Source organism: Pan troglodytes, chromosome X, assembly GCF_028858775.2.
Source record: "Pan troglodytes isolate AG18354 chromosome X, NHGRI_mPanTro3-v2.0_pri, whole genome shotgun sequence".
NCBI lineage: Eukaryota > Metazoa > Chordata > Mammalia > Primates > Hominidae > Pan > Pan troglodytes.
The window spans coordinates 131,924,965-131,942,981 of NC_072421.2; the positions used below are offsets into that span (position 1 = coordinate 131,924,965).

At 43.6% G+C, this 18,017-nt stretch overlaps 1 protein-coding gene across 3 annotated transcripts in view; it reads left to right on the plus strand.

Moving 5' to 3' along the window:
• The first annotated feature begins 7,808 nt into the window (after positions 1–7,808).
• Positions 7,809–18,017, plus strand: part of HPRT1 (hypoxanthine phosphoribosyltransferase 1) — a 40,872-nt gene continuing 30,663 nt past the window's right edge. Inside the window, exon 1 of one of the 3 annotated variants that reach the window (XM_016942663.3) lies at positions 7,809–7,946. In XM_016942663.3, coding sequence (XP_016798152.1) covers positions 7,824–7,946 — 123 coding nt within the window. In that variant the 5' untranslated portion in view covers positions 7,809–7,823. 3 annotated transcript variants of the gene reach the window in all.

The following is an 18,017-nucleotide window of genomic DNA, read 5'->3' on the forward strand; positions in this document are numbered from 1 at the left end:
ATAGTTTCAGCCACTCAGGAGGCTGAGGTGGGAGGCACCTGAGCCCAGGAGGTCGAGGCTGCAGTGAGCTATGATTGTGCCACTGTACTCCAGCCTGGGCGACAGAGCAAGACCATGTCTTGAAAGAAAGAGAAAGGGGGGAGAGAGAGAGAGAGAGAAGAGGGGGAGGGAGGGAGGAAGAGGAAAAAGGGAGGGAGAGAGGGAAGAAAGGAAAGAGGGAGGGAGGGAGGAAAGAAGGAAGGAAGGAAGGCAAGAAGGGAGGGAGGGAGGGAAGGTCATGGTTTGGTCCAGGCATGGTGATTCACACCTGGTAATCCCAACACACTGGGAGGCCAAGGTGGGAGGATCCATTGAGGCCAGGAGTACAAGACCAGCCTGGGCAACATAGCAAGACCCTGTCTCTAAAAAAAAAAAAATAGCCAGGCTAAGCAGGATCACTTGAGCCCAGGATGTCAAGGCTGCAGTGAAGTGAGCTATCATTATGCCCACTGCACTCCAGCCTAGGTAACAGAGCAAGACCCTGTCTCAAAACATTTTTGCCTTTTTTAATCTTTTTTTTTTCCTTCAGGGAGGTATGGCCTTAGACTATTCAGAACGTTACTGGTGGGAATAACAAAGGGAGCTGACCGAGGATTTATACAGGACCGTGGAGGGGTGTTTAGAGCCAAGTTGAGATCTGAGCCCATGAATCTGTACCAGTCTCCATGGTTGTGGGGTTTTCTCCAGCAGTACTCAGCAGCCTAGTATATGGACAGAGAAAATGGGGTGTGTTTTGAGCCAGGGTGTGGCTTAGCCATCTTGGCAGAGCTGAATCATAGGGTACAAAGGGCTTCCAGGAGTCAGGGAGAGTGATTCAGGTGGGATCCAAACAGAACTGGTAAGTAAAGGAAGTCAGGAACAGGGTGGGAGACCGTAGAATTGGAGATCTCCATGAATCTGAAGCACAATTAGGGTGGCTAGAGAGAACCGGAGAGGAAGCAATTCGCAGTCAGAGATTAGGATACTACAGTTTAAGGGCTGCCATGAGCAGCACTGGAAAGCGTCCCCATACCTTATACCACTGTAGGAGGCTATACATTCTAGTTTCCCTGAGACAGTCCCAGTTTACATGTTATTCTAACATTTTGTCTAATTTAGCATTTGTCCCAAACTTCATTTTCTAACAAAGTTTAAGTATTAATAGTTGCATTTAAATAAGCCAGGATGAGTCTATTGGGCCACCATATTTTTATTTTTAGAGACAGCGTCTCGCTCTATCACCCAAGCTAGAGTGCAGTGGTGCAATCACTGTAACCTAGAATTCCTGGGCTCAAGCGATCCTCCCACCTCAACCTCCCAAGCAGCTAAGACTACAGGCGCGCACCACCATGCATGGCTATTTTTTAAATTTTTTGTAGAGACAAGGTCTCGCCATGTTGCCCACTCTGGTCTGGAATTCCTGGCCTCAAACGATCCTCTCACCACAGCCTCCCAAAGTGTTGGGATTACAGGGGTGAGCCACCTTGCCCAGCCTAGGACCACAACTTTTTAATTCCAACTTCTGCCTTGGTCTCATCTACTAGTTTGTGAGATGCATATACAGAGAACCAAGTTCTCACTTTAACACAGGGTTAAACCTAAAAGACAACCAGTGATAACCCTTCTCCCTTTCTCTAATCTTTTCCAAATACAATATAACTAACACCTCCCGCTCAAGGATAGCATGTAGGGGGTTCACTGATAACAAAGCAAGTGCAATCAGGCACTAGGGGTTAGGGACAACGAACTCATTTTATTCCCAGGTGGGAGTGAGAGGAGTATTCACCATTGTGCGCCTTGCTGAATATGTGGTGTACCAGCCAGCTGTCCCCATGCCAAAGCCTGCAAGATACAGGAAGCTGCCAGGCCACCAGTTGGTAAGTCAGTGGATGCAGGAAATTATAGATTTACATGTATGTAAAATATATTCAGGAAATAAAGGCAGAGGAGTCCTGCCATAGAACATATATCGAGTAGTCTGAATACTTTTGGTATAACAGTTATTCATTATACAATGTGTATCTACAACTCATGTTTTTATTTTTTTATTTTTATTTTTTTTTTCTGAGATGGGATTTCACTCTCCACCCAGGCTGGAGTGCAGTGGTATCATCTCGACTCACTGCAACCTCTGCCTCCTGGGTTCAAGTTATTCTCCTGTCTCAGCCTCCCGAGTAGCTGAGATTACAGGTGCCCGCCACCACGCCCAGTTAATTTTCATATTTTTAGTAGAGATGGGGTTTCACCATGTTGGCCAGGCTGGTCTCAAACTCCTGACCTCAGATGATCCACCCACCTCGGCCTCCCAAAGTGCTGGGATTATAGGAGTGAGCCACCACACCTGGCCCAACTCACGTTTATAATAATTTTTTTTTCTAGAAACAGAGTATCACATTGTTGCCCAGGCTGGTCTTGAACTCCTGGCCTCAAGCGATCCTACTGCCTTGGCCTCCCAACACTGGGATTACAGGTGTGAGCCACTGTGCCTGGCCTATTTTATTGTTTGATAATGCTTTTTTAAATTTTGGAAACAACTTTTCCAGCATATAAGTTCAAAAACTAAAGTGCATAATTAATGAAAAAGTAAATACTGAATCTCTTTCTCAAGAAAGTTGATGATAAATGTATAACATGCATAAATCATTTGTCCGCATTTATCACAGGGCACAATGATGTCACTGACCACATGAAAATCAGAAGACATAAATCTGCAGAGAAAGCATCAGCATCTACCTCAAAAGTTTGTCGTTTTTTTTTGTTTTGTTTTGTTTTTTTGAGACAGAGTCTCGCACTGTCGCCCAGGCTGGAGTGCAATGGCGCAATCCCGGCTCACTGCAACCTCTGCCTCCCGGGTTCAAGCAATTCTCCTGCCCCAGCTTCCCAAGTACCTGGGATTACAGGCGCCCGCCACCACGCCCAGCTAATTTTTTGTATTTTTAGTTAGAGACAGGGTTTCGCCATGTTGGCCAGGCTGGTCTCGAACTCCTGACCTCGTGATTCACCCGCCTTGGCCTCCCAAAGTGCTGGGATTTCAGGCGTGAGCCACCGCGCCAGGCCGGTTTGTAGTTATTTTAAGACTGTGGCCAAAGAGGTACAGCTGCAGAGAGGTATTTACATACTGCTCTGTGAAGGACTTTTGTTTAGATCAAATGACTTATTTAGATCAAAATTCATTGGCTCATTTTCCATTTTATGTTGCCTTGTACATGATGAAAAGTGAAGCACTACTTGTAATGCGTAGCTCTATTAGCAGAACTTCACAGTTAAATGATGCCAGTTTAATGTTGATATCTTTAGATGGTTCCAATAGAAAATCAGTTGTATTAGTCGGGGTTCTCCACAAAAACAGAAGCAACAGGATGTACCTGGATCTATCTCGATCTATCTATATGTCTATATGCGAGGTTGGGAGAGATTCATTTATTTTAAGGAATTGGCTCACGCAATTGTGGAGGCTTGTTGAGTCCAAAATCTGAAGGTGTAGGCCTGCGGTCTGAAGACTCAGGGAGGAGTTGCAGTTCCAATCCAAAGGCAATGTGCTGGAGAATGCCTTCTTGATCAGGGGAGGTCAGTGTTTGTTCTATTAAGGCCTTTAGCTGATGAGGCCCACTCACATTATGGAGGGTAATATGCTTTACTCAAAACCCACCGATTTAAATGTTAATCTCATACAAAAAACACCTTCACAGAAACATCCAGAAGAATGTTTGACCAAATATATGGGCCAAGTTGACACATAAAACTAACCATCATGGCCAGGCACGGTGGCTCACGCCTGTAATCCCAGCGCTTTGGGAGACTGAGGCAGGCAGATCACGAGGTCAGGAGTTTCAGACCGGCCTGGCCAACATGGTGAAACCCCATCTCTACTAAAAATACAAAAATGAGCCCGACGTGGTGGCACGCACCTGTAATTCCAGCTACTCAGGAGGCTAAGGCAGGAGAATTGCTTGAACCCGGGAGGTGGAGGTTGCAGTGAGCCCAGATCGCGCCATTGCACTCCAGCCTGGGTCACAGGGCAAGACTTTGTCTCAAAAAAAAAGAAAAAGAAAGAAATTAACCATCATGTTAGTTAATTCCAATTATGGCTCAATTTTACACCCCATTTATGGAATAAAAGTAAAGTTTATGGAGGCCGGGCACGGTGGCTCATGTCTGTAATCCCAGCATTTTGGGAGGCCGAGGTGGGCAGATCACCTAAGGTCAGGAGATCGAGACCATTCTGGCTAACACGGTGAAACCCCGTCTCTACTAAAAAATACAAAAAAAATTAGCCAGGCGTGGTGGCAGGTGCCTGTAGTCCCAGCTACTCGGGAGGCTGAGGTAGGAGAATGGCGTGAACCCGGGAGGCAGAGCTTGCAGTGAGCTGAGATCGCGCCACTGCACTCCAGCCTGGGTGACAGAGCGAGACTCCGTATCAAAAAAAAAAAAAAAAGTAAAGCTTATGGAAAGTTATTCTGATGAAAGTGAAACATCTGGCATTATTGAGAAAACCATTATCAACTCATTGAAAAAGTAAACATTTAGTATAAATATTTTTGTGATGATTGTTTTTCATAGAAATACAAATTTTGGCGGAGCACAGCACCATGGTTAAAAACAGACTTCTTAATAAAGAAATTTCTAGAGAAGAAATACAGTTGGACTTGGTTGTGGCGCACAAATAATTCATAATTGTGTTCAAACAAGTCGATTACAAAATTGTTTCTGGCCAGGTGCAGTGGTTCATGCCTGTAATCCCACCACTTTGGGAGGCCGAGGCAGGCGGATCACCTGAGGTCAGGAGTTCGAGACCAGCCTGATCAATATGGTGAAACCCTGTCTCTATTAAAGATACAAAAATTAGCCGGGTGTGGTGGCGTGCAACTGTAGTCCCAGCTATTCGGGAGGCTGAGAAAGGAGAATTGCTTGAACCCGGAAGGCAGAGGTTGCAGTGAGCTGAGATCACACCGCTGGACTCCAGCCTGGGTGACAGAGCAAGACTCCATCTCAAAAAAAAAAAAAAATTGTTTCTGGAAAGGCATCGGGAAGAGGAATCTTAGGTTACACTCATGCTTTCCTTATTTCTTCCTGCATGCAGATATTCCAGTAAAGAACAGTGACATACCTAGCATATAGGATGTCCAGAGTAGATAATTTTTTAACATTTTTCACCTCTATGACAAAATCATTTTCAGTAATAATCATATAATAATTAGGAATAATTATTTTCTTGCTTTTGTCTGTAGTGGGAAAACAATATTTTAGAAGAATACATTTCCACTTTAAATATAATGTGGAAATTCAGTAAACCATTTCATATGTGAACCAGATTTTCACTTACCAAGAAAAAGTCTTACATCTTGCAGATTGCAGTGTTTGCTGTTTTCCATTTTAAATACAAATAAAAAGTCCAAATTGTCACACAGAATGACAAGATTGAAAGAACAGTACTGTTTCTTTGTTTTTACAATCATCTGGCTATCATTATTTGTTTCAAATCCACTATTAAAATACAGGAGTATCTGGTACTGCAGGATTTGGAGAAAGGAACTGCAAGCCAGAGGCAAGCTGGAAGGATTCTGAATTGTTGGGTACCTAATTTAGAAACAAATTTGAGTAGCTGAGACCACATGTGTCAGGGGACGAATATATAACCGGAAGTTCTCTGAATTAACTTCCTGATAGAACACAATGTTTGTTAAAAGGATAAGTAATGAAAATGTTCTAATATGAATTTCAAGTTCTATGCCAAATAGAAATGCATTCATATATTCACCAAAAGATATGTACAAAATGTTCATAGTAGCATTATTTCTAATAGCCCAAACCTGGAAACTGCCCAAATGTCCATCAACAGGGGAATGGATAAGAAGTCTTAGAGGCAGGCTGGGCGTGGTGGCTCACATCTGTAATCTCACCACTTTGGGAAGCCAAAATGGGCGGATCACCTGGGGTCAGGAGTTCAAGACCAGCCTGGCCAACATGGTGAAACCCCATTTTCTACTAAAAATACAAACATTAGCCAGGTCTGGTGGCACACGCCTGTAGTCCCAGCTACTCGGGAAGCTGAGGCAGGAGAATTGCTTGAACCCGGGAGGCAGAGGTTGCAGTGAGCTGAGATCATTCAACTGCACTCCAGCAGAGCAGCAGAGCGAGACTCTGTCTCAAAAAAAAAAAAAAAAAAAAAAAAAAAAAAAAAAGTCTTAGAGGCTAGAAGAAAGTGAACTGTTTAAGGCAAAATTATTATGGAACATGTAACATTGGTATCATCATGTACTGAGCCAAGCTCTATGCTAGGCACTTTTGCATATATTATTTTGTTTAATCTTCACCACACTCTGTGACAGAGATATTAACCTCATTTGACGTATAAGAAACCAAGCACGCAGCGACCAAGGATCTTGCCCAAAGTCAAAATGCTATAATAGTGGGGAACCCAGGATTTGAACTCAGTCCAAAGCCCATACATCCCTTTTCCATTACAGCCTGCTGCCTCTCCAGGATAAAGAGGGAAGACAGGGAAAGTAGGGAAGTATGGACTTCACAAATTCATACATGCTAAAATTATAACAGCTACTGTTTCTTGAGCACCTATTATGTGGCAAATACTATATGAGGTACTTTACATAAATGATTTTTAGAATTCTCGTAAAACTCTTCATGGCAGTAGTTATTATTCTCTCTCTCTCTCTTTTTCTTTTTTCTTGAGACAGGATATTTCTCTGTTGCCCAGGCTGGAGTGCAGTGGCACGATCTTGGCTCACTGCAGCCTCGACCTCCTGGGCTCAAGCCATCCTCCCACCTCAGCCTCCCAAGTAGCTGGGGCTACAGGCACATGGCCACCAGGCCCAGCTAATTTTTCATTTTTGTAGAGACTGAGTCTCACCATGTTACCCAGGTTTATTATTCTCATTTTTTAGATGAAGAGACTGAGGTCCAGAGAAGCTCAATGACTTGCCTAGTTTTACAAATCTCCTGCCATCACATACCCCTCAGCGTCCTTAATAAGAGGGAGGCCACCAACTATGTGCTGGGCACTGTGGTGGATGCTGGAGCTATAGGGTTGAGTATATAAGAAATGGTGTTGCTGGAGCAACTGTTGCTTGCTTACCTGACCTATCTGAGAATTAATTAGCAGGGGAACATATTTTTGTTTTCAGATTCAATATAAGAACTTGTGTAGGCAAAAATAAAGATCAGTAGTAATAACAGTAGTTCCCATTTGCTGACTGTACTGTCCTAAGTGCATATATATATACATACACGCATACCTATACTCCTCTAATACTCAAAATGATCCTGTTTATGTATTGTTAATATGCTCATTTTATTTTTAAATTTTTATTTATTTTTATTTATTTTTGAGACGGAGTCTCATTCTGTCGCGGAGGCTGAAGTGCAGTGGTGCGATCTCAGCTCAGTGCGACCTCCGCCTCCCAGGTTCAAGTGATTCTCCTGCCTCAGCCTCCGGACTAGCTGGGATTACAGGCGCCCGCCTCCACGCCCAGCTAATTTTTGTATTTTTAGTAGAGATGGGGTTTCGCCATGTTGGCCAGGCTGGTCTCGTACTCCTGACCTTGGGTGATCCACCTGCCTCGGCCTCCCAAAGTGCTGGGATTACAGGCGTGAGCCACCGCGCCGGGCTAATATGCTCATTTTAGTGAGTCAAAAATAGAGGCTCAGAGTCTGATTTGTACAAAACTACAGAGCAGTTAAGTGTCCTCTCAGATGTGTACCCTGATCTGGGTGACTCTAGGACTCTAGGTCTCAACTGTTACAACCAGTTAAGGGTTTGGGGAAGCACTGGGCCAAGAGTCAGGAAAATGGAAGCCACAGGTAGTGCAAGGTCTTGGGAATGGGACGTCTGGTCCAAGGATTCACGCGATGACTGGAACCCGAAGAGCCGGGGCCCGGTTTACGGCCGCCATGAAGCAACGCGGACGCCGGTAGGTTTGGGAATCAGGGAGCCCTCTGAATAGGAGACTGAGTGGGGAGGGAAAGGGGCTTCGCTGGGGGAGCCTCGGCTTCTTCTGGGAGAAAATTCCCACGGCTACCTAGTGAGCCTGCAAACTGGTAGGCGCCGGCGTAGGCGCGCGGGCGGGGCCGGGGGCGGGGCCTGCGGGGCGTGGCGGGGCGGGCAGAGGGCGGGGCCTGCTTCTCCTCAGCTTCAGGCGGCTGCGACGAGCCCTCAGGCGAACCTCTCGGCTTTCCCGCGCGGCGCCGCCTCTTGCTGCGCCTCCGCCTCCTCCTCTGCTCCGCCACCGGCTTCCTCCTCCTGAGCAGTCAGCCCGCGCGCCGGCCGGCTCCGTTATGGCGACCCGCAGCCCTGGCGTCGTGGTGAGCAGCTCGGCCTGCCGGCCCTGGCCGGTTCAGGCCCACGCGGCAGGTGGCGGCCGGGCCCTGAGGCGCGGGGTCCGCAGTGCGGGCTCGGGCGGCCGGGCCCAGGGAACCCCGCAGGCGGGGGCGGCCAGTTTCCCGGGTTCGGCTTTACGTCACGCGAGGGCGGCAGGGAGGACGGAATGGCGGGGTTTGGGGTGGGTCCCTCCTCGGGGGAGCCCTGGGAAAAGAGGACTGCGTGTGGGAAGAGAAGGTGGAAATGGCGTTTTGGTTGACATGTGCCGCCTGCGAGCGTGCTGCGGGGAGGGGCCGAGGGCAGATTCGGGAATGATGGCGCGGGGTGGGGGCGTGGGGGCTTTCTCGGGAGAGGCCCTTCCCTGGAAGTTTGGGGTGCGATGGTGAGGTTCTCGGGGCACCTCTGGAGGGGCCTCGGCACGGAAAGCGACCACCTGGGAGGGCGTGTGGGGACCAGGTTTTGCCTTTAGTTTTGCACACACTGTAGTTCATCTTTATGGAGATGCGCATGGCCTCATTGAAGCCTCACTACAGCTCTGGTAGCGGTAACCATGCGTATTTGACACACGAAGGAACTAGGGAAAAGGCATTAGGTCATTTCAAGCCGAAATTCACATGTGCTAGAATCCGGATTCCATGCTGACCGATGCCCCAGGATATAGAAAATGAGAATCTGGTCCTTACCTTCAAGAACATTCTTAACCGTAATCAGCCTCTGGTATCTTAGCTCCACCCTCATTGGTTTTTTCTTGTTTGTTGAACCGGCCAAGCTGCTGGCCTCCCTCCTCAACCGTTCTGATCATGCTTGCTAAAATAGTCAAAACCCCGGCCAGTTAAATATGCTTTAGCCTGCTTTATTATGATTATTTTTGTTGTTTTGGCAATGGCCTGGTTACCTGTTGTTTCTCCCACTAAAACTTTTTAAGGGCAGGAATCACCGCCGTGACTCTAGCACTTAGCACAGTACTTGGCTTGTAAGAGGTCCTCGATGATGGTTTGTTGAATGAATACATTAAATAATTAACCATTTGAACCCTAAGAAAGAAGCGATTCTATTTCATATTAGGCATTGTAATGACTTAAGGTAAAGAGCAGTGCTATTAACGGAGTCTAACTGGGAATCCAGCTTGTTTGGGCTATTTACTAGTTGTGTGGCTGTGGGCAACTTACTTCACCTCTCTGGGCTTAAGTCATTTTATGTATATCTGAGGTGCTGGCTACCTCTTGGAGTTATTGAGAGGATTATAAGACAGTCTATGTGAATCAGCAACCCTTGCATGGCCCCTGGCGGGGAACAGTAATAATAGCCATCATCATGTTTACTTACATAGTCCTAATTAGTCTTCAAAACAGTCCTGTAGCAATGGTATGATTATTACCATTTTACAGATGAGGAACCTTTGAAGCCTCAGAGAGGCTAACAGACATACCCTAGGTCATACAGTTATTAAGAGAAGGAGCTCTGTCTCGAACCTAGCTCTCTCTCGAGTAATACCAGTTAAAAAATAGGCTACTAATAGGTACTCAAAAAAATGGTAGTGGCTGTTGTTTTTATTCAGTTGCTGAGGAAAAAATGTTGATTTTTCATCTCTAAACATCAACTTACTTAATTCTGCCAATTTCTTTTTTTTGAGACAGGGTCTCACTCTGTCACCTAGGATGGAGTGCAGTGGCGCAATCACTGCTCACTGCAGCCTCGACTTCCCGGGCTCAGGTGATTCTCCCCAGGCTCAGGGGATTCTCCCACTTCAGCCTCCCGAGTAGCTGGGACTACAGGTGCGCACCACCATCCCTGGCTAATATTTGTATTTTATTTAATTTATTTATTTATTTATTTTTTGAGACAGAGTTTCGCTCTTGTTGCCCGGGCTGGAGTACAGTGGCATGATCTCGGCTCAGTGCAACCTCTGCCTCCCGGGTTCAAGCGATTCTCCTACCTCATCCTCCTGAGTAGCTGGGATTACAGGCGCCCGCCACCATGCCTGGCTAATTTTTTGTATTTTTAATAGAGACGAGGTTTCACCATGTTGGCCAGGCTAGTCTCGAACTCCTGATCTCAGGTGATCCACCCGCCTTGGCCTCCCAAAGTGCTGGGATTACAGGCGTGAGCCACTGCGCCCGGCCTAATATTTGTATTTTTTGTAGAGATGGTGTTTTGCCATGTTGTCCAGGCTGGTCTTGAACTCCTGAGCTCAAGCGATCTGCCCGCCTCTCCTTCCCAAAGTGCTGGGATTACAGGCATGAGCCACCGTGCCTGGCCTAGGTAGATGCTTTTAGCTTTGGGGTGTGATGCCTGCCCCAGTATATAGTGAATTTAATTATTGCTAGAGCTGGCTGTTTGTTAGTTTTCTTTGAACATAAGATACTCATTGTTTTTAGTTTGCAAATCCCTCTTCCTTTTTAAAAAATTTCCTTCCCTTAAATTGTTTGCATGTTAGCAATAACAAATGCTTAAATGGTGCTATGTGCTAGATACTCTTCTAAGCCCTGTTATGTATATTAACTAATTTTTTAAATTACACAAATCAGAGAGGTTAAGTAACTTGCCCAAGATTACCCAACAATACTAGGATTTGAACCTAAGTTTGTCTCACCCCAGATTCTGCTCTTAATCTCTAAACTTTTAAGTTAGTAGTGACAATAGTAGATATTTATTGAATACTTAACTATGTTTTAGGCGTTGAAGTAAATATTTTGCAGGCATTATCTAATGTAAACACCCTAAAGTTACATAACAGGTACCCTTTAGGTAAATAAACACTAGTATGACCTTGGAGGCACAGATAGTTGAAGTAACTTGCCCAATATCACTTACATGAAATTGGCCCTCAAATGTGTCTGATACAACCCATGCTGCTTGTAACTATCGTTTTAAACTGCCAGGGTAAACTTGGACACACTTGAGCTAAGAAAAAGCTTTTAGATTTTTGCAAATTAATGTGAAAGATATGCTTTATGTGGATATAATATCTTCTAAATTTCGGGGATGGTAGTCCTAGAAATGTAATCCTGCCCTAGCCGAGCTTACCCTGCCAATAATTTTTTACAGAATTGGTAAAACGGAGCACCTTTTTTTTGTCCTTGGCCACACTGTTATCAACAGGGTGTAGATTGACATCAGTCTGTAGGTGTAAACAAGAATTACTCTTTGTGACCACCAGGAAATAGAGCAGTTCAGTTCAGGGGTTTCTTTCTGTGAATTTAGCACTGTGACCTGCATACTACAAGTCTACTTTGTTTTCTATCCATTGTTTGTATCTGGGTATTGCAAAAGGTAGGAAAAGGACCAACCAGATCAGCAGAGAAGAGTTGGCTTGGAGTTTTCTTTTAGTTTTCTGCAGTTCATTAGATAGTAACTAGGCCATGTCATTTTACTCCCTTGTAGTGAAGATATGTTGAAGTTGTACTGGTATACTCTTCTACCTTTCTGTAATTTTATATTGTGTAGACTTGATAAAATTTATGTGTCAATCACCACCATTAATATCAATATTGAGCCTCAATTCTTATTTTCCTGCCCAGTGGCTGCCAAATTACTAACATTTACAATAATTCACTACTACTAAGATAATCTACTAGTTCGATCACATACTTCAAATTGTTATGGAACTACTGTCTTCAGCATTGTGCTTCTGATAACTGATAAGTATAATTTTTTTTTTGTCCAGAGTGAACATGTCTATTCTTCCACTGTACACACTAATAAAAGGAAAAATTGTAATATTGGGTAAATTCATGTCCTTACACATGTAGTAGTTATGAGCCCATGTCCCTAGAATGAGTAATAATTTATCCCTCCCTTGGTTGAATAGTCAAGAATGCTGATTTTAATTCTTCTAACAGCTTTATCCCTCAGAAGGGAAGGCAAGCAAGTTATATATGTAGTTTATTTGTAAGACTGATATGAAATTGGAAGATGAATCTACTATTAGCTTTAATTATTTTTACATTTAGGAATATTGCATCAGTAACTCATAATTTTGGTTTTCTGTTATCCTGAGTTAACACAAATTATCCAAGGAGATGGCGGATCATCTGCTTTGAGGTTTTTTTTTTTTGAGAATTTTAATGTATCTGAATATAAAAGGTAAAAATATGCCAACTAGCAATTTCTGCCCATTCCAGAAGTTTGGAAATATTACTCATTACTAGGAATTAAATAAAATATGGTTTATCTGTTGTTATACCTCTTTTAATTCACATAGCTCATTTTTATCTTTTTGTTTGTTTGTCTTTTTTGAGACGGAGTCTTGCTCTGTCACCAGGCAGGAGTGCAGTGGTGCAATCTCGGCTCACTCCAGCCACCGACTCCCTGGTTCAAGCGATTCTCCTGCCTGAGCCTTCTGAGTAGCTGGGATTACAGGCAGGCACCACCACGCCCAGCTAATTTTTGTAGAGACAGGATTTCACCGTGTTGGCCAGGATGGTCTCCATCTCCTGACCTCATGATCTGCCTGCTTCGGCCTCCCAAAGTGCTGGGATTACAGGTGGGAGCCACTACGCCTGGCCCACATAGCTCATTTTTAGACTCACTTCCATTAGGTCTTGTTTGGACCCACGAACATTGTCCTTTTTTTTTTAAGATGGAGTTTCACTTTTGTTGCCCAGACTGTAGTGCAATGGTGCAATCTCAGCTCACTGCAATCTCTGCCTCCTGGGTTCTAGCAATTCTCCTGCCTCAGCCTCCCGAGTAGCTGGAATTACAGGCGCCCGCCACCACACCCAGCTAATTTTTGTGTTTTTAGTAGAGACGGGGTTTCACCATGTTGGGCAGGCCAGGGGTGATCCGCCCACCTCAGCCTCCCAAAGTGCTGGGATTACAGGTGTGAGCCACCGCATCTGGCCAACATGTCTTTTTTTTTTTTTTCCTTTTTAACCACAAAGAGACTTAAGCAGTCCTTGTCACAGATGATGAATTGATGTTGCAAGTATTGTCTTAGCTTGGATTAATTTTCTTGCTTACTGTAATTTTAGATAATATAGCTTTGTAATTAGAGATTTTATGTGTAAACCACAAAAATGTTTACGTGAAGGCCATTATTACAGATGTGACGTGCATAATTATTAGTAATTTGTATGTTTACATGGGTCAGTCTGGCAAAAAATTATGAAGTTTTAAAAATTAAAAAAAATTATAATGCCAGTTTTACTGGAAAGTAAAATTATTTCAGTAATCGATTATAGCAAAAGTATTGATTTTCATTCCAGACAAAAGTCAGAATGAAAGGTAATTTCTCAATACTCTTTCAGATTAATAAAAGTACCTGTAGCGATTTTTATCATTCACAAGTATATCACAAGTAAGTTAGAATTTGAGAACTGTGTTCTAGATCTCTGAGGAGATGCAGTCAGATTTCTGAACTGTCTCAGCAAATGGTAAGTAACTTAGAGCTAGTAATTAATAACCTGTCCTTTGATTTCTGATTCAGCCAAGAATGGCCATATTTGGGAAAGGCAGATCTGGAGAGTAACCACGTTTTCATTCATTCACCACTTCTAGGCCCCTCCAGAGCTCTCAGATATTTTGGGGTTGAGCCCTTCCCCAAAGCCATACAGGACCTTTTTTTTGTGATCTGTTCTAGCCATTTTTATGTTGGGTGCTTGTTATGGACTGAGCATTTATGTCCTCCCACACCCCCCCCGCATACCTTTTTTGAAGTCCTAACCCCCAGTGTGATGGTATTTGGAGACAGGGCCTTTGGAAGGTAATTACAGTTAGAAGAAGTCGGGAGGGTTGGGCCCAGGTCTGATTGGATTAGTGCCCTTATAAGAAAAGACACCAGGACGGGCGCAGTGGCTCACACCTGTAATCCCAGCACTTTGGGAGGCCAAGGTGGGTGGATCATGAGGTCAGGAGTTTGAGACCAGCCTGGCCAATGTAGTGAAACACCATCTCTACTAAAAATACAAAAATTAGCTGGGTGTGGTAGCGGGCTCCTGTAATCCAAGCTACTCGGGAGGGTGAGGCATGAGAATCACTTGAACCCGGGAGTTGGAGGTTGCAGTGAGCCCAGATTGTGCCACTGTACTCCAGCCTGGGTGACAGAGTGAGACTCTGTCTCAAAAAAGAAAAAAAAAAAAAAGAGAGACACCAGAGAGCTTGTTAGAAGAGGTCATGTGAGCACACAGTTAGAAGACCTTCAAGCCAAAGAAGAGGCCTGAGATTGAAACTTACCTTGCAGGTACCTTAATTTTGGACTTCCCAGCCTCCAAAACTGTGAGAAATAAGTTTCTGTTAAGTCACTCAGTCTGTGGTATTTTGTTATGGCAGCCTGAGCAGGTAGTTGTTCTTTCAGAAGGTGTTGATAATAACCACATGCAACACCAAGTCACAAATAATAAAACAGATGTGACTTATATTCATACAGAAAGTTGGGCACTGCCATTGCCTTGTTGGTTTACACGGCTGTGCTAGTTCAGTAGCAGAAAGGTGCTGGTCTCCTTTACTCAGTTTACAATCTAGGCAGTAGAATGTAATCACTGCTTTAAACTTGATACTGCTTAGGGAGAGAATCATTGGTGCTGGGTAACTTTGGGTTCTAGGTTTACTTTTTGTGTATATATAACTGTTTTTGGTAAATCACAAGTTTCTGGGCTTGTCGAATTAGATTTTGTTACAGATTATAAGCTTTATTATGCTATACAGTTAGTTGTATGTATATATGCCTTTCCCACTAGATTTTAAGCTCTTTTTTTTTTTTTTTTTTTTTTTTGTGACGGAGTCTTGCTCTTGTCGCCCAGGCTGAAGTGGAGTGCAGTGGCACAATCTCGGCTCACTGCAGCCTCCACCTCCTAGGTTCAAGCAATTCTCCTGCCTCAGCCTCCCAAGTAACTGGGACTACAGGCACGTGCCACCACACCCGGCTAATTTTTGTATTTTTTGTAGAGACAGGGTTTCGCCATGTTGGCTAGGCTGGTCTTGAACTTCTGGCCTCAGGTGATCCACCCGCCTCAGCCTCCCAAAGTGCTGAGATTTACAGGCATGAGCCACCACGCCCAGCTATAAGCTCTTTAAGGGTTGTAAATTTATAATCATTCTTTCGCTCTCCTGCAAATTCTGTTGCACACTGCCTTAATCAAGGTAGATGCTGAATGCATTTTTGTATAATTGAATATGTTGCAATCCCCAACTCTCTCCAACTGTTCCTGTCAAAGCAGCCACTGGATTGTTAACTAATCCATATTAGATGGGGTTAATTAATATCAGATGGGACAAGTAAGGGCTAATAAGATTATAGGCCACCAAGTAGATTTCTGTCTAGCTCTTATAGAGATTGAGTTTATTGGACCTGTTTGATAGGAAGTTTTGGTGTTTGGGATGATTAAAACTGAAGTTCCTATTTATTGAATTATACCTATTTATATTATTTCATATCAGTGGTCCACATGCAAGTGAGGCTTCTGAGACAGTTTGAGTTCTCTCTTAAACTACCATAACACTTAACCTGTATCTTTTTTTTTTTTTTTTTAGACAGAGTCTCGCTCTGTCACTCAGGCTGGAGTGTAGTGGTATGATCTTGGCTCACTGTAACCTCTGCCTCCTGGATTCAAGCAGTTATCCATGTCTCAGCCTCCCTAGTAGCTGGGATTACAGGCCTGTGCCACCATGCCTGGCTAATTTTTTTTTTTGTATTTTTAGTAGAGACGGGGTTTTACCACGTTGGCCAGGCTGGTCTCGAACTCTTGACCTCGAGCGATCAACTTGCCTTGGCCTCCCAAAGTGCTGGGATTACAGGCATGAACCACAGCGCCCAGCCGTCTTTTTTTTTTTAAATAGCAATTTAACACTGTTCACAGTTACTCATGTACATGTCATGCCATCTATTACACTGTAAGTTCTGTGAGGGTAGCTGTATCAAATTTATCTAACTCTCTCTAGTATGCATGACATAGTAAGTATTCAATAAATATTTGCATATTAGTGATAAGGATACAGGTTCTGAATAGTGGGTCCTTACCATTTAAGAATTAGTATTTGATGGCCGGGCGGGGTGGCTCACGCCTGTAATCCCAGCACTTTGGGAGGGTGAGGCGGGCGGATCATGAGATCAGGAGATCGAGACCATCCTGGCTAACATGGTGAAATCCCGTCTTTACAAAAAAAATACTAAAGAATTAACCAAGTGTGGTGGTGGGTGCCTGTAGTCCCAGCTACTACTTTGTGAGGCTGAGGCAGGCAGATCACCTGAGGTGGGAAATTCAAGACCAGCCTGACCAACATGGAGAAACCCCATCTCTACTAAAAATACAAAATTAGCCGGGCGTGGTGGCGCATGTCTGTAATCCCAGCTACTCGGGAGGCTGAGGCAGGAGAATGGCGTGAACCCGGGAGACGGAGCTTGCAGTGAGCCAGGATCGCGCCACTGCACTCCAGCCTGGGCGACAGAGCGAGACTCCGTCTCAAAAAAAAAAAAAAAAAAAAAAAAAAAGAATTAGTATTTGATATTTGATCATTAAATATGAATTAAGAGGACTTAGACTTTTTGTTAAATGTCAAGCTGGGAAAAGTTGTCATTTAAATGAATTGCCTCTTATTTAATTTCGTCTGATGATACATTTTGTTTTTATTTTGTAAAAAATTATTTTTTTTCTTTTTAGAGACAGGGTCTTGCTCTGTTGCCCAGGCTGGTCACGAACTCCTGACCTCAAGCAATCCTCCTGCCTTAGCCTCCCAAAATGCTGGGATTACAGGCGTGAGCCACCTCGCCCGGCCTTGTATTATGATACATTTTGAACATCTACAAGTAGACTTGGTATAATGAACCTGCACGTACCCATTGCCAAGTTCTGACAACTGTCTGTCTATAGCCAATTATGCATTTCTTAAATTAGAACCCCCCCAATATACCCAAATATATATATATGTGTGCATATATATATAGTAAGTTGTAACAAAGTTGTGAATTCATACCTGAAGTATCTCAAGTGATGCAAGTTTTATGAATTTTTGTTTATGCCTTTTGGGAAGAGTTGTATTGACAAATTTTTTATGCTTAAAGTAAACCATAAATAAATCAAAAAAATAAAATCTAGGATGCAATAAAACAAACAAAACAACTTCTTGACATAAGTATGGTATGTAAATCTGTTTTGATTGGAAATCAATTTGTTATATTGCCAGAATTCCTGTTTTAGAATACATCTCTGCTGATCTGTCTGTATTCTTAGACTGCATATCTGGGATGAACTCTGGGCAGAATTCACATGGGCTTCCTTTGAAATAAACAAGACTTTTCAAATTCTTAGTCGATCTGCAGAACCTGTAGCCAGGCACTGAACCATTTTGATAGATGCAGTAATCGTTGTAAGTGTATGTTTCAAGGAGTTCTGGCTGGGTCCTAGTTTATGCTTGTGGCAGAAGCAGTGAGTAACTGGGAGGAAGTTGGTGAGTAAGCTTCAAGGAAGAAGTCATTTTTAGTACTCTGGATCTTCCTGATTTTAAAGCACTACAAAATGGTGCATTTTCATTCTTGTCAAGTGATAACAGATATATTCTGATGAGCCTGAAATGAATATATATTGTATCATTTTTATAATATCTAGCAAGGTTTGTATTTTCCTAGAACTTGAACTAAATTTCAGTTCATAAAATTTATGAAATACTTAGTTGTTGTAAAATATTTTTGGAATGTTCACATAGGTGACACACAAATGTCCCATTTTCA